The sequence below is a fragment of the Colossoma macropomum genome, unplaced genomic scaffold, assembly GCF_904425465.1.
Source record: "Colossoma macropomum unplaced genomic scaffold, Colossoma_macropomum, whole genome shotgun sequence".
Classification (NCBI taxonomy): domain Eukaryota; kingdom Metazoa; phylum Chordata; class Actinopteri; order Characiformes; family Serrasalmidae; genus Colossoma; species Colossoma macropomum.
Window position 1 is genome coordinate 430,522 of NW_023494797.1, and position 13,030 is coordinate 443,551.

Sequence of the window (13,030 nt, forward strand, 5' to 3'; positions counted from 1 at the left end):
GTAAAAAAAAAAAAGTACTATGGTGTCTAAGAAAAAATAAACTTTAGTGGATAACATGGAAGGCTTTGGGCTCTACAAGTCAATTTCACAATTTACATTTAGTCTAATATTAATTTTCTTAATTAAAATGTCAAGTTACAGTTTATTCAACACAGACATCTGCAAATTGCTGCAAAAAGTGTTGGCAAAATATTTCAAAGGAATAGGAATTATTAGTGGATTACAGATTTAACATGGCTAATACTAACTTTTGTAGTTTTGTACTAAATGTCTTACTTCAGTACTTGCTAAACTAACATTGATAAACCAGACAAAAACTGTAACTTACACTTATTTTTACCTGTCATCAGTGCTCAGTTTGCTCATAGAACTGCTCTTCGCTGAATATTTTTGAGTATCAACTATCACCTCTTTAGTTGATCTATAAGGGCATTGGGAGGATTACTTTAAAAAAGGATTCCAGGACAAAATACAGATTACCTGTTAAAAAAGGTAAACTGCTTTCCACTCTGGAAAAGTGAAAGGGGAGCATTTTCTTACTACCTCATCCATGAACTGAAACTTTATGAACAATTTTGACATAGGAAAGATGTCTGAGGCCTAGTTTAAGCTGTTTCTGGAGATGCTAGCACCACACATGACAAAGCAGAAGACAAATGAATCCCTTTGATTTTAGTCAAAGAGTATGAGTTGCTGGGACAAAACCAATTGATCATGAAGACAACAGTGATTGGTAGGATCAAACCATCTGCTGGTGATTTACTTTTCATTTCCCACTTTGCTCTTTCATTTTCAAGTTGACCAACATGCAAATATATGTTAATTAACACTAGACGGGGCTACAGGGTACATTTTAGGACATCATCATACCTCAGCCTCGGTAAAACCATTGTCATGTCTCAGATCTAGTGTAACTGAACATCAGATCACACGGTCTCAGAAAAAAAGGCATCAGATCAAACACCATCACACAAAATTGCCTCAATCATTAGAAGTTGACAACAGCTGACAACGCAGCCTCTCGTTTGTTGTAGTAGTTTGTGGTACTGTAGAGAGAGGTGCGCCATACCTGATTTCATTTACCCTCAAAACACTTTGCAAATGTTATACTGGCATTTATACCGAGAACATACAATAGTTTTCTAAATTATGTGAATCATTATGTACTCAGCCAAGCATGCATTTGGTTTGTCATGTTTTTTCTTATAAACATCTTTGTAAAGTTGTTTGAAGGCACTGATTGATAAATAAATCTGTTACATCTGTAAAAATTTGAACTTAATTTTGGCTAGCTGATAATTAAGCTATTTTTTGATTCTTATTTATTGATGACCTGATCACTGCAGTTATTGTTATTGTACTACAATTGCTGCAAACATTGCAGAATGCTGACATTTTTATATTTGCAGCCTGACACTTCATCTCAAATATTACTAAAATGCTGTGTTAGCATCAGATATTTACTTTGCTGACATCTGACCTATTTCCACATCAATACTACATATATCCATTCAAAACAAAACCATTACTTCTAAGTAAAATATATACAAATAAGATTTTTTTCTTAACTTACTCATAAAATAGTATCACATTAAGTGACTCGACGACCAGTGACAACAGTTAAGCATTCAGAGGAGCTCAGACTGAAAGCTGGTAAGATCTGCTTTTGTTCAGCATTGATAATTTGTTGTTATCTCTTCTGGTCGGCCTGCTCTAATGAGGGCAGAATACAGTTCACTTACAGAGAATATAGAATATAGAGCAGTTAAAAAGTGTCTGTTATTGGTTCCCAGCAGTCTAATTCCTCACCTGGCTGCACATGATAGGCACAGATTTCAAAGTAATAACAAAAGTAAAAGAAAAAAAGCAGTAATAAAACAGTTATAACAGAAATAAAATAGTAAAAACAGTATTAATACATATTCGGCATACCACACACACTCAACACAGCGCACACATACACAAACCACACTCTACACACCACACACACCATAAACACACCACACACCCACATTTACACTCACCACACACACTCTACATGCATCACACACTCCAAACACTACACACTCACACAACTTGAAAGTCGTTCATGGACCTTCCCTTTCTAGTTTAAGACTTGTGTTTATTGAACATGTTTAGCTTGCTGAGCAACTCTTGTTATTTATCTTTTCATTTTCCTTTAGTTCTCCTCTGTTTGCGAAGTATTTAGTGAAGGTCTTCTCAAGCATAAGATTAGACCTAAATACATGAATCTCACAGCCAATGCATGAGAGTTGGCAGCCCTGAAACAGTGAGTTTGTAAAAAGGTAGTATACTGATTCTAAGCATGATAAATTATGTTGAAAGCTTTATTTCATTAAATTTAAATAAATAGAGTAAAGAATCAACTTGAACTTGTTTATATGAGTTCTATATGAATTCTATTGCTCTGCTACGTGACACTGCAGTCCCACAATGTTGTGGTCCACTGTTGCCATTTTTGAACTACAACAGCAGCGCAATGAGCGAGTCAGCCAATGAGAGTCATCTCATTTGAATACAGAATCAACGCCCAGAAAACACACATTCTTCACAGATGAGAAAATTGTATGTTAAAACACAATATATGAAAGCTGAATTAAAGCGTCCCCCCACATTCATCACAAATACCTTTTAAAGAGCACTGGGAAGTATACTAAACAGAGAAAAAATAGTAAATATGTCTCCTTTAAAGGAGAAAAAGAGAGTGGAAGGAAAACTGGTCTCTTGAGGTTAACTGTTAGCCCCTAGCCTAGCATTAGGATTAGCTAGCTTTCTGCGCGCACTACTTGTGGCACTCAGCCTGCTGCTTCACATGATGCAGTGGTCCCGGGCTACAAACGGAGAAGCTCCGCAGCTTCTCAATTAATGCTGATAGTGTGAATGACTCCACATACATATTTACCACATGCCTGCAGTGTCTGACAGTCATGCCTGTATAGTTTTGGGGCTACAAAGCAATATTGACTTTAGTCTACATATTGTTAAGTCTGTGGGACATCCCAGGATAAAACACCATTGTTAATCTACAAAAGAGGTTTACTTTCGCATCCAAAATGGTTTTATTTGAAAAAAATTACATAAAAACACTATATGGTAATATACTGGCTAAGTTACCTGGCATGGAAAAAGTACCGTTACAGGGAAAACTGTACTCAATTACAGTAATAAGAGTAAATGTAATTCGTTACTTACACCTCTGCAAATTAGAAGCATATTTATGCTCCAGTGCATTGAACAAATGTTGCATGAAATTAAGTCCACTACTAAACTATTATATAACAGCATTACTGCCATAGCCACTTAACTACCACTCTTGATAAAGCTTACTGTTTTTGCTAAGGTTGCCAGTCTTATGATATTAATTCAATGTGCAGGAGTGTTAGCTTGCATGCAGCAATATTCATATTTTGACTCCTTAATGACCTTGCATTTCTTTTAAGTGACATAATCGTAGCCAACAACAACAACAGTAATTCACAAGATAAGGTTATGCCTACTTGCTTCATTTTCTCATTTAGACATGGCTACTTTCACTTAGTTGAATATCACAATCTGATTGATTTAATACTTTATGAACTATAATTCATAAACTATGCCTGCTCTTTTTTTAAGCTTTTTATTTACTAAGTGTGTGTAAAACATTTTATGTATAAATACGTATGTAACATAGATTACTATTCAAAAGTTGAAATCACTTGTCATATTAATGACTGGTGTTATTTTATTAAATAATAACTTGCAGCATAGATTGAATATACTACAAGCTAAACACCAGAACATTTTAAGATTTTTCATGTTTTTTGGCACAGCAGGTACTTATTTAATGACAAATAATATATAATAATTATCTAATTATATAATTATAATAATAATCTATTTAATTCCTTGATACATTATCTGGATCCTCTCAATTTTTGAGATTTGATCATTACTTTTAAAATGCAAGGCACAATGGATATTAAATTTAATGCATCTTCACTTTCAATGTTATATAGCTTACTGACTTATTATAGAATCATCTAATCATTTTTTTTTTTTTAATTTTTGTACAATTTAGTTGAAACTTATGAAGTTGCAGAGTAGTAGCACCATACTAGAATCATTTTAGAAATGTGCCTCCAACAACATTGTTATATATTAATGGAGACAATGACTTATGGTGATTACAAACTTTGAATGGTAGTGTAATATTGCCAATAACTACTAACAGCTATAAACTCTTAACTGACAGGTCATAACTAATGTTAATACAAATATAACAAATAACAAATATTAATACAAAAAATAAAAATACTCAATGTTAAAGACATACTAAATGAAAAAAATCTGAATTTGAAGTGAAATTATAATATACACCTTTAATAGGTATTTATGTAGCAAGTTAAGTGTTTTAGTCACATTGCTGTGTTCTAGGTTGGCTAGTGTTGCTAACAGCTAGTCAGAGTATCAATTTCCGGCATTAAAGTCTTATGCAGAGTCAGACTTATAAAAGTGCTTTGTTGTCCATTCAGAGAATGTATCCTAGCTAGTACAAACAGATTATACCACTACTTCAGATTAGAATACACTACTGGATTAAAAAGGTTGTGTTTAGGTCTACAGGATTGAGATCAGGTTACTACATAAAAGATTTGAATGACCAGTGGTGGATATAGTAGCCTAAACCCATACTCAATAGGGGAGTAAGAAAATATCAATACACTTGAGAATTGCAATATTATATTTTGTGATACTGTATCAATTCTCAATTTTTTAGACTTTTTTAGTAGTCTATCTTTGGCATTAGACGTTTTCTTTTTTATGCATGTGATGGAGTGTTTTTTAAAGTAGCAGGTTGCAGCAAGTTGTGTTTTCAGTGTATCTCATGGCGTGGGTCTATAAAGTGAGTAAACAACAATTTGTTTCCTTTGGCTCAAAGCTTTCAGTGGGAACTGTGCAGTTAGAAAAGTGTCATATTTGTATTTATATCAATTCTGTATAGCGTATGTATATAATGTATGCATATTTTGTCCCTAATTTTATACTGTAAAGTCTGCAAGGTCACTGATTGCATACTGTGTTATGGATATGTGTTTAATGCATTCATTCAATGCATTATGCTCATCCAGAACCATTCTAACAGCTAATAATCTAATAATTTAATATTAGTCAAACCATAACTTATCCCTTGATGAATCCCTTGATTAAACTCAAGAATACCTATTTTATCAAAAACACAATTTATCAGTTCAAAAGAAGCCCTCGTTAAAGTAAAAAGCTCACATATCCATAATGTCTGCATGTATTAGACGATGCATACAACGCAGACAAGCATGCTTCTACTTTGTAGTTTGTGACTGTTTGTGGTACATATTTGCGCAGTTCAATGAAGAGTAAATATTACAGCATTTATCTCACTGAACTACATTGCCCAAATAAATTATAACATAAGACAAGACCAAGAGAGGGAGAAAAGACATTCATATTATGAGATTCAATTTTGGCATACTGGGAGATTTAACTTCAGTTGTTAACCTCCCTGTTTTATATATAGTGGAGTCAGGTGATCTGAGTATTTCAGACATTTTGAAGCAAATGAAAAAATACACACACACGCGCCCGCACACACACACAACCAAGATGGTGGTTTAGCTAAGTCTATAGGAACAGGTTTTTCTAATTGTAACATGTGACCAGTAACGTACTTGTTGAATACTGAGTCAAATAAAGAAATAAATCAGAATTAGAAGACGAATAAATTTCTTCTTCTCATGAAGCTCACGAAAGGTGTTTTTAAAGTTGGATATAAACGAAAATAATTTTTATAAACCTGATGATAAACAACCATTTACATATCAAGATACTATGACTACAGCTACCAGTCAAATCTTCCTCGTCTTGCCTGCATATAGGCTACAAGCACACAGTGGCATTAAAGAATAAATGGAAGAATTAGGCATTTGCTAGTATATCAATACGAGTCTCTGATGTGTGGTGTGATGATTCTGTGCGCAAAAAACGAAATATTTATATATTTACTCATTATCTTTCAAGTGTGCAACACGATTTAACTTAAAACCCATTGACTAGCTTCGCTCATTGAGAATTAACCTAATCGGCTTCATTATAATGCATGCGCGTTCACAGAACCCCCATTACTGCTACTGTTGGATCAGTGGTGCCGTCAGGAAAAAAAAAAAAACATTGCAAATTTAAAAAGCGTTGTAACGAGTCTTGTAGGTGGCAGAAAAACAGCGCTCTTACCTTTCAGATTTATGGAGACGACGAGAATGAGCGCATTGGCTCATGTATCATCATTGATATTCACATCACATCACTCTCGGAGCTTCGCGGAGGAAGAAAATGTAGTGTGAGACGCTGCAGTCTCCGCAGAACTAACAGAGAGGCCTTCCGCCCGAACAGTAGAGCCCGCCTCACTCACATTAGATGCACGATGAGGAATGTGTGTGCGTCTATGACGTGTGATGTGTATTTTGTCGTTTTCTCTGGCGCATGGATAGCCTATTCTAGGTAGCAACTGTACGTGTCTGATCGGTAACCTAGACAACGGATCAACGGGTGGGGTTGAGTGGGTATCAGAGAATGCCCTTTCAGCAGCTCGGCTTCATTAGATGCTTTCCCCAGTCCCGGTTCTGCACTTTCTTTTACCAACCTGAAACACCCACTCTCTAGCTTCAGTTTCCTGACGAAAGTAATGCATAGAGAAACAGAGCTTCGACTGCTTAATCATTTTGGAAATGGAATGCTTTAAATCTATCTATCTATCTATCTATCTATCTAATATATACATATATAAGTCCATATGTAGCGGACTCTTATGTTCTCGGAAAAGCTGCCAATCTGTTTTTTTTTTGTTTTGTTTTTTTATCTGAGTAGTACTAAATGTTTGAAAATGCAGCTCATTCATGCCTTATGCATTCAAGTCAGATTAATGCTAGATGGGTGTATTCTGCAGCTGAAGAGTACAGATGTTTCCAAGTGCTACCATCTGGTGGCAGAATGCAGTCTGCGCATTTATGTATGTATGTATGTATTAATTATAAATATAATCTTCCATCAAATAAAGATCTTCTAAATATGTAAGAATAGAATTCGATATTTTTTGCAGTTTTAGCAGCTTTTTGTTTCACAATTAAATAATATTTTTTTTTACACAATAATACATACAATTAATTACAAAAATATATAAACATGTACTTAAGATGTAGATTTACAACCCCAATTCCAAAAAAATTGGGACACAGAACACATATCCTATGTTGAAAATGAGACATTTTACCATTTCAAGAAAAATATTAACGCATTTAGAACTTGATGGCAGCAATGCATCTCAAAAAAGTCGGGACAGGGACAACAACAGGCTGGAAAAGTAAAAGGTACTAATGAAAAACAATAAAAAACTGGGTCTATGAGATTTGCAAATCATTGCATTCTGTTTTTATTTTAATTTATTTACATTTTATAGAGATCACAGATGAGATGTGAGCTGGCATATGGCCAGACACACACACACACACACACATCCTCTAAACCGCTTATCCTTCTGGGTCGCAGTGTATGGCCAGACAGTGATTTATAAATAAAAATAAGCCACTGTGTTTCCTTTTGTGCTGCTAGTGCTGCTAGTGAGGACCATACAGTCTGCAGTGGTGAGTGTTGTAAGGGTCGCGGGAATGAATCGCAAGAGGAAGTGTTACATTGAGTCTAGTGGTTGCCTCCACAGCTCTTTTTCTGGCATATATAGGCAGGAAAGATTTATTTCCAATTGGAAAACTGAGCCCCTGTCTACATCTACAACCAGACAGCGAACTGGGTAATGCCCTCTTTGGCGGTCCCTAGGGCGAGGAGTGGGCTTATCTGGATGCAGGCTGTGGAAATCAGCAATTAATCCCAGGTCTAAGGACTTCTCCAGCAGGAACCCAGCACTGCTTCTCAGAGCCATATCCCTCCCAGTTGAGCAAGTATTGCAATTGGCCCTCTCTTCTGCTGGAATCCAGCAGCTGGCGAACAGCATAACAATTAGGTAAATCAGGTTTGTAGGTAACATAATTAACCTTTTCAAGGATCTTAAAAGGACCTATGTATTTAGGGTGTAACGTCTTACAGTCGATAACCAAACCCGGTCTCCAGGTGTGTTACCTGGGTGTGTCACCATGGTGATAGTCGGCCAGCTGCTTGAAGTGTTGAAGAACAGCCTCGATCTTCTGATGCATCATGCTCTTCCAAGACCCCCTTGCTACATTGCATCCAGGGATGTTTGAAGAAAGTCCAGTCCATGGAGCCACAGGAAGTTAAAACCCGAGAACACATTGGAAAGAGGTGACACCAGTCGTAAAAATGTCTGTGTCATTTCTGCCCATACTACGTAACGTGCTCAGTCATTAGGATTGTTTTGACAGAATATTTTAACAAACTTGCTCAATCCTTAATTAATGCGCTTGCGCTGACCATTGGACTGTGGGTGGTATCCTGACGTCAGACTAAACGAAACTCGATATGTTCAAAAAAGGCTGACCATACTTGGAAAGTGAATTGCTGGCCTTTGTCAGGTAAAATATCTTCGGGATACCAAATAATAAAAGACTTGATTGACTAAAGTCTCAGTGGTTTGGAAAGTAGTGGGCAGGGAAGGAAAAGGAATAAATCTTATGCTTTGTGAGAATTTGTCAGCAATAGTGAGTACGGTAGTGAATCCATGTGATAATGAAAGATCATTGATGCAGTCAAGGGCTATGTGGGACCAGGGTCTGTTTGGAACGAGTATTGGTTTGAGTTTACCAGTTGGTAATGTCTTGGGTGTCTTGCATTGTCTTGCATTGACTCCCACCAATAGTGATTAGATCTTATTTGCTGAGTTCTAGTTTCTCTGGGGTGGCCTGAGGTAAGTGATGAGTGGGCCCAAGTGATGAGACGATCTCTGAACCGAGTTGGTACATAAGTTTTGTGAACCAGGCACTGATCAGGTTGTATTTTCTAGTGCTTTTTGTATTTCTTCCTCTATCTGCCAGCGAATGCAAGATATTTTAACACGGGAGGCAAATGTTTCAGGTTCCTGAGAGCTTTCTGCTTATTCTTGGATTTGATATACTCTAGATATTGCATCTGCTTTGGTATTTCAAGAGTCAGGGTGATAAGATAAATTGAAATTAAATCGTGAAAAGAACAAAGACCAGTGTGCTTGATGAGGGTAGCGGCGTTTTGCTGTACATAGATATTCTAGATTGTTATGTTCTGTAAGGACTGTAAACGGATGATTGGCACCTTCTAGCCAGCTTCTCCATTTTTCTAAAGCATGCTTTAAAGCCAGGAGCTTGCGATCCCCTATGCCATAATTCAGTTCAGTGGGTATTAGTTTATGTGAAAAGAATGCTATAGGGTATTATGGGGTTTTCCTGACCCCTATGATAATACTGCAATGTAGCACAACATGTGCTACCCCAGGTTCAAGGAGGATGCTGGAGGCAGGGTTCAGGTTTGGGACTCACATCCCGCCTTCGTGCATCCCGTGGTCGTCATCGTCGTCATCCCCTCTCTGGTGGCTGATGTCCTCCTCCCAACGTCCCTTGGCGGTTTTCAGGAATCGCGCTCCGCCCCCGCCCCTCACTGGCGGTTCTCTCCCTGCCTCGGGGCTTTGTTTCTGAACGGTCTAGAGGGACCAGGTTGTTTTAAAACAGGAGCAGACGTAAAAGCTCTTTTGAGAGAGTCAAATCAATCAATCAACCTTTATTTAACCTCAGAGAACATTGAAGGTGACCCTTACTTACAATGTTGCCGAGTTGATACAGGATAAGGGATTGATAATGTGTTAGAACATATCAAATAATAAAAGTAAATTTAATGAAAAATGACTTAAGTCAGGTAAATATAAAAGAAATTAAATATTAATAATAAAAATACATAAAAATACAGTAGAAAATATAAAACGATAAATAAACATAGCTAAAATGTAAAAGTTAATAAAATCAAAAGTAAATAATTAAAATTAGAATAAGCATATGAATAATAATAAATACACAAATAATAAACAATAAAATAATGAAAATAAGACTGTAATAGTAAAAAATCAGGCAGGCTGGAACTCACTAAAGGTAGATTTTCCCAGTCCAGTTAAAACTCTCAGTACCTGGCATGTGATCCAACCACTAAAGTGAGTCTGATAATTACCTTTATTTACAGACATCATTGAAGTAATATATGTTGGCATATGGCCGGAAAGTGTTTTATAATTAAAAATAGCCACAGTTGAAACATAGTCCTCCTTGAACTCGACGAAGCCTCTCCTCATGAGAAAGGAGAGATGTATCACACTGCATGGTTTCTTCAGGGTCTTTAATTTCATCTGCCAATGGCGCTTGAATTCTTTTCTTATTGCTGGAATGTTTACGATCATGTATGAGTTGATCCAGATGAATGGCCATTGTAATAAGTTGATCTAAGTTCAGATCATCATCTCTACAAGCTAATTCTGCAAGTATGTCTGTGCGTGGCAGAACATAACCAATAAAGCTGGTTCATTCCAGCCACTTCCAGCTGCCAGGGTACAAAATTCTAATGCCTAATCTGAAACTGAGCGATTACCTTGTCAAAGTTTCATCAAAAGTTCACCACTGACCTTTCCCTTATGAGGGTGATCTTTTACAAATTGTTTATAGGTTGAAGTCTTAAAACCAAACAGCAGTTGCTCATTTAATGCTCTGTCGCACTAATGTGATATTAGAAAAGAAATTTATGCCTGATCAGAGCTTGGAGGAGAATTGTTAAAGAAGATTGAGCACTGTAACAAAAACCCACAACATATTTCAGTGTTGCCCTCAAACTTGTCAGGCTTACTGACAGAAAAGACTGATCCTGCTAACAGATGAAGAAACATTAGCAGCATTCTCACTCTTGGTGGACATACCTAAAGCTTGCAGTTGAGCAGTTGACTCTTTCACATTAGCGACCACATGAACTAGTCGGGACTGTTGTTCAGTTTGTTGTTGTGAAAGGGTCTCCAACGATTGAGATTTGGGCGAGTTGACTCAGTGATTAACTATCTGAGGGTAAGATTGCCACATATTTCTTTTAAATGATAGGATGCATTAGACCAGTTGAGATTAAAATCTCCTAGGACCAGCATTTCTGAAGCAATATAGATAAAAGCTCAGCTATTTCATCTGTTGCAGAAGATGATGCAGAAAGAGGCCTGTTCTGTTCCAGTACTGTACTTACATTGCAGATTGAGACTGTGATGCTGTCAGAGAGACCTGACTCATCACCAGGACTGTTTTTAGTGCAACACACCCCAAAGACTCTAATAAAATAAGAAAGAGATGTATATACTTACCTTAACTTCTATAGGAATGGTTTCACTGCTGAGCGCGTCTTCCTCTAGGAGCCGGCATGATCCACAGTGACCCTGGGAGGGGTGAGACACTGCGACGGTGAACCTGTAAAGTTAAAGGGAGTAAGATTAAAGCTAGCTGAATAATACTTACTGATGAAAAAAAGAATAGTAAATGGCCATGTAAATAAACCATGACAGTAATTTTATTGTACAATGTTTAATTCATGTAACCTCTGAAAACTTGTATTTTAACATTGGTTTAGTCCAGGCCCAGAAAATTATTTAAAAGCACTATAATTGGGTTTGGAGTCAGGGTTAGCTGATTTATCTAAGAAGGCTGAATTGTGTGACAATTCCGGGTATTATGTCTGTCTGCCTTTGCAGCCCTAGACCTGAAGCATAGCTTTATTGGTTAAGTGGCTGCCATAGGTTGAATAGGGAGTCAACAGAGTCACTAGCCTGAATTTTTGTTTTTAACTCTTCTCGAGAATGTAAATACTTTGTGTGTGAACACATCAATAAAGAAAAGGAGCACTGGAACTAACCTGGATGTGCCTGCACAGGCCATCACAGCAAACCCATCTCTTCACTTCTGCTCAGTCACACTCACAGAGACACAGTCTTAAATCAGAATTGCTCAAAGTGGTGGTGACAAGAACCAGATGTCTAAAGTTTTTAATGCCTCTAACAGTTTTCTCACAGAATGTTGTGACATTAAATGATTATGAATATGTTACTCAATTCCTGAGACAATGTTTTATGACAATTTTTGAGACAAGATTTTGGCCTGAAACCATGGATGGTGCCAGAATTGTTTTACAGGGATGTTACAGGCTGTCACCTGCATTTTTAAGTCGTTTCTCTGTAAAGGATGTGTTGACTTATTTTCACTTAGAAAATCAACAATAAAAATTGACAGGGTATGTTCAAAGTGTTGTATAAGACTGTAGATATACATACAAACCAGCCTTTTTAACAAGTGTGCAGTGCTGTCTCTACCTAATAAGCAACATAAGCAGCTGTTCATCTGCAAGCAGCTGTGGCCATCAAGAGGCCCCTTAACAACTTCTGGGTTATTACTATACCAATATGTTGTCTAAGAAACTCGAGTTAACATTGAAAAAAAGGATGCAAAAAGAGAAGGTGAGAAGAAAAAGCTTAGGGTTTTTTTGTATTTTTGTATTTTTTGTTATTAATGTTATGCCATTTCATTTGGTTATTGGACAATAAGAAGTAGTGTGTACCTGGGGGTCTATCTAATGAAGCGGATTTAGAAACCCAGATGTGGTTTACTCATTTTACAACAGTGAAGAACAACTTTCTCTCTTAATCCAAGTTTTGATACTTTAATACTTTGATTAATCTTCGTGCATGTGCACAAGAAAGTGTGATGTTTGTGACAAACAGCCAATTGGGTTTAATTATGCTACTTAAGTATGTAGAAAGTAAATAATTTATAATCGTAAAAAAAGCAACATGCCATTGCTAGCTGTACAATGGCTTTTGTGTTGCAATTCTTCAAATCTGCAGGAGCAGTACAATTATGTTTCAACTACAGTAACACAGTGGCATGTGCTGTCTCTGGTAGTTAGGGACAAAAGTAATGGTTTTATGTATGTTAGTGTGTTCATTTAACTACTTCCAACCCTCTCATCAAGAAATAATTGTAGTTACCGTCCAATA

At 36.7% G+C, this 13,030-nt stretch overlaps 1 protein-coding gene across 1 annotated transcript in view; it reads right to left on the bottom strand.

The window, feature by feature from the left end:
* ptpn5 (protein tyrosine phosphatase non-receptor type 5) overlaps nt 1–6,438 on the bottom strand; it is a 96,183-nt gene extending 89,745 nt beyond the window's left edge. The window contains exon 1 of the mRNA XM_036584482.1: nt 6,265–6,438. Within this exon, the coding sequence (XP_036440375.1) occupies nt 6,265–6,308 (44 nt within the window). The 5' untranslated portion in view covers nt 6,309–6,438. The remainder of the gene's footprint in view (nt 1–6,264) is intronic.
* Between the last annotated feature and the right edge of the window lie 6,592 nt (nt 6,439–13,030).